The sequence below is a fragment of the Rhinopithecus roxellana genome, chromosome 5 (assembly GCF_007565055.1).
Source record: "Rhinopithecus roxellana isolate Shanxi Qingling chromosome 5, ASM756505v1, whole genome shotgun sequence".
Lineage (NCBI taxonomy): Eukaryota > Metazoa > Chordata > Mammalia > Primates > Cercopithecidae > Rhinopithecus > Rhinopithecus roxellana.
This window is the reverse complement of record NC_044553.1, coordinates 112,259,869-112,264,223: the sequence shown is the minus strand read 5'-3', so window position 1 is coordinate 112,264,223 and position 4,355 is coordinate 112,259,869. Positions and strand designations below refer to the sequence as shown.

Below are 4,355 nucleotides of genomic sequence, written 5' to 3'. Positions count from 1 at the left end.
GCTAAGAGTCCTAAATTGAACACAGGGTTTTTGTCAGTGTTTGCTACCTGGTCACACCTGAAGTGGTGACATTTAGAGATGAAATGTAACTGTTTTATCCTTGATACATTATACTGTACTAAATCATTTATGCTGTACTAATAGACTAAGATTGATTACATCTAAAGGCCCTTGCAACTCTAAGATTCTATTATTGTAATTGTTAGAATGAAGGAGAGAAAGTTGAAATATTACAAGTATATAACAGTGCGCTTATACCAAATTAGAATACTATTTTTAATATTAAAAGACTTTTCTCACAGAATGAGTTAGACCTAAATGTGTTTTTTATTATTTATTTTTTGAGACAGAGTTTCGCTCTTGTTGCCCAGGCTGGAGTGCAATGGTGCAGTCTCAGCTTACTGCACCCTCCACCTCCCAGGTTCAAGTGATTCTCCTGCCTCAGCCTCTTGAGTAGCTGGGACTACAGGCACCCACTACTAATCTTTTGTGTTTTTAGTAGATTAGTTTGCCCAACTAATCTTTTGTATTTTTAGTAGAGACAGGGCTTCACCATGTTGGCCAGGCTAGTCTCAAACTCCTAACCTCAAGTGATCCACCCGCCTCAGCCTCCCAAAGTGCTTGGATTACAGATGTGAGCCACTGCCCTGGCCCTAAATATGTTTTTTTAAATGGGGTTCATGTGATTGTAGTGGACTGACTATTCTAAGATCAAGGATAAAGAGATACTACCACAATTTATATAGAAGATGGTTCTATTAATTGTGGGAAATGTGGACAACAGGATTGAAATTAATGTTAAGGATATGCTACTGCGTGTCCACAGGAGTTGTCTACTATATGACTTTACAGTGGAAGGTAAGCTACAGAAATAGTTAACACAATAATTATTAAGTTTAAGCATCTAAAGAATAAAGTAAGCCTTAAAGGAGTTCCCAATTCCTGTTTTTCATTTATTTTAAAAACGTTGGTTATGAAAAAGCAACATCACATTAAGTTGTTGTTGTTGTTGTTGTTGTTGTTGTTGTTGTTATTTGAGACAGTGTTTCGCTCTTGTTGCCCAGGCTGGAGTGCAATGGCGTGATCTCAGCTCACCGCAACCTCCACCACCTGGGTTCAAGCGATTCCCCCTGCCTCGGCCTCTCAAATAGCTGGGATTACAGGTGTGCACCACTACCCCGGCTAATTTTGTATTTTTAATAGAGACGGGGTTTCTCCATGTTGGTCAGGCTGGTCTTGAACTCCCGACCTCAGGTGATCCGCCTGCCTTGGCCTCCCAAAGTGCTGGGATTACAGGTGTGAGCCACCGTGCCCGGCCACATTAAGTAATTATTATATCAAGCATCACATTAAGTAACTATATCAACTAGTCAGCTTTTTAAATATAGCAGTATAATATATTAAAGATTAGCTGTTACTCAGTGAGTATAGGAAAGTTTACATACCTTTACCAAATGCAGAAAAGTTTTAAAATCAGTCTTCAAATACAACTGGAATTCTCTAGCACAAAGGATGAACTTTACTGTGGATTATAAATTAGTATTATTTGCCAGGATATAAATACTAGAATTTTCACTAGTACAGTTCAGATAATATTTTGCTGCTATTTTTAGAAGATCAAATGTTATCTCATCAGTTACTACTTCAGTCATACAGCCAACTGTTCAAATGGATCATCTGTTAACATAAATTGAGGTTAGCAACTGTTAGTCTGTTAAAGCTTGCACCAAATTTAACACATAACTTACATTTTCATAATTTTTTAAGTGCCATAAGATATATGTGTGTTAACTAAAGGTATACTTCAGTCCCTTGGGAGGATTCACTTATTTGCATTTCCAGTATGAACTGGTATTAATATATTTGCCCATTTATAAATAACAGGAACAAAAAGCCCAAGAGATCCAACAATTGAAACGAAAAGAAAAGTCCACAGAAACATCCGATCAAGAACCTGGGCTATGAATTTCCAATCTTCAACAACCTGTTATGAAAAAAATAAAAATGCATTAAATAATTGTAAATTGTGTACATATTTTAACATATAACAAACACACTGAGTTAGAAGCCAGATCAATTTCTGCCTCCCGTTGCTGCCTGTAAACAGTAACTGACCCTATACTCAGCTCAGGGACAGACACTAGCCTGATAGTCTGTTATAGATATAAGCTTTAAAAGACACTACAAAATATGTTCATTTACACATCAACTTATATTACAAGTGGTTTATTTTGATAGATTAAAATAAAAATTAAAATAGACTACTTGGATATTTTACAATAAACTAAAAGTTATTCTTACTATGTAGTTATTCTTGCTATTTATTCTTGCCCAGCAGTGTTTACTTATTTTAATATTTTCAGAGACTCTAGGCTGAGATTAATTTCATGCCAAATTAAAAGTTGGTTCAGAATAATACATGTTAGAAAGCTGTTCATCTTCCCCACATACACACTTTATTTATTTTTGGATTTCCTAGGGACCACTTCAGTCTAATTTCATGAGCACAGAATGGTCTTCCCTGGAGCCAGCTTTAGTAGGGAGCTGGCTCAACAGCTCAGAGCCACAAGGAAAGAGAAGGATGAGCCCAGCCACTGAGCAGCCCTTTCTACCAGGCCATTTCCTTGACCAGGGGCTTCCCTGGCCCTGAGCCTCTATGAAGGATGGTGTCTATATAGTTCCTCTATAGGAACTGTGCCTCCAAGGTGTAGGATAATTTAGAATTTAGGGCATTGTAAACACTCTGTTACTTCTCTGCTTCTTTTATTTTGAGACGGAGTCTCACTCTGTCCCCCAGGCTGGAGTGCAGTGGCACAATCTCAGCTCACTGCAACCTCTGCCTCCCAAGTTTAAGTGATTCTCCTGCCTCAGCCTCCCAAGTTTAAGTGATTCTCCTGCCTCAGCCTCCCAAGTGGCTGGGACTACAGGCGCACACCACCACACCCAGCGAATTTTTCTATTTTTAGTAGAGACAGGGTTTCACCACATTGGCCAGGCTGGTCTCAAACTTCTGACCTCATGATCCACCTGCCTTGGCCTCCCAAAGTGCTGGGATTACAGGGCATGCCACCGCACCTGGCCACCTCTGCTTCTAAGTTTTCTTCTGAAAATAAAGCCAACCTCCCTGATCCTAGTAGTATGAGCCATGGCCCTTTTGCACAGTATTTTGCAGACGTTTATTAAATTCCATCTCAGTCTAAACCATTATCTAATAAATATAATGTACTTTTGAAAACTCCATTGATAGCTCCAAACCTTATAAACTAATTTAATTATGCTACCACCAAATAGATACTTTACAAACCCACAAGCATTAAAAAGTTTTAATATTGGTTGCCCAAAGTCTCAGAAATCAGCATGAAAGAACTTATGCATGTGACCAAACACATGCTCCCCAAAAACCTATTGAAATTAATAAATAAGGAAGGAAAGTCTTAATGAAATTAAATCATTCAAATATGAAAAAAAGTTTTAAAAAAATATACATCAAATGTCCCTTTTGGGGTAAAGGCTATTATTTTGCCAGATTTATTCTGTCTCCTCATACCTGATGGAAGATTTTCCATTTAAAATAGCTCTACAAATTATAATTCACATAATTTTAATGTGCATTCAATTATGAAAATATTACTATAGTCATAGGTTTAAAATAATACACAATAGAAGAAATAACCATGACAAAACTGAAATCTCACACATTTTGAAAGAAAATGCGGGCCAATGTGATCGCATTAATAAAATTAAAATGTATTCATGTTCAATTCTTGAATTTTAAATAAGGAGACAGAGCAATTTTTCTATAAAAAAGTTTCAAGCAAATTTTTGATTTTAGGCAAATTAAGCACAGTAAACACTAAGTTTCAATGAATCCTCTGATATATATAACACATAACACAAAAGAACACCTTACTTCTCTTAATTTCCCTAATATTCTCTTATAAATGAACAAAAAGATTTGTTTTAGAAAAATATATTGGCTATATTTATAAGTTCCACATTAGGCTCATTCTTTATCATAACTTTTTTTTTTTTTTTGAGATGGAGTCTTGCTCTGTCACCCAGGCTGGAGTGCAATGGTGTGATCTCGGCTCACTGCAACCTCCGCCTCCCAGGTTCAAGCGATTCTCCTGCCTCAGCCTCCTGAGTGGCTGGGACTACAGGCATGTGCCACCATACCCGGCTAATTTTTGTATTTTTAGTAGAGATGGGGTTTCACCATGCTGGCCAGGCTGATCTCAAACTCCTGACCTCAAATGATCCACCTGCCTCAGCCTCCCAAAGTGCTGGGATTACAGGTGTGAAGACACTGCGCCCAGCCTAAAATAACTTTTGATAACTCCATTAACTGTTATAAT

The 4,355-nt window shown here is 37.4% G+C and overlaps 1 protein-coding gene across 5 annotated transcripts in view; it reads right to left on the bottom strand.

Moving 5' to 3' along the window:
* Window positions 1-939: 939 nt before the first annotated feature.
* Window positions 940-4,355, bottom strand: part of CHRNA5 (cholinergic receptor nicotinic alpha 5 subunit) — a 29,385-nt gene continuing 25,969 nt past the window's right edge. For 2 of the 5 annotated variants that reach the window (XM_030931600.1, XM_030931601.1), the window contains exon 6: window positions 1,237-1,984. In XM_030931600.1, the coding sequence (XP_030787460.1) occupies window positions 1,960-1,984 (25 nt within the window). In that variant the 3' untranslated portion in view covers window positions 1,237-1,959. Of the gene's footprint in view, window positions 1,985-4,355 lie in introns of all 5 variants that reach the window. The other 3 variants (XM_030931596.1, XM_030931598.1, XM_030931597.1) reach the window with 2 other exon arrangements.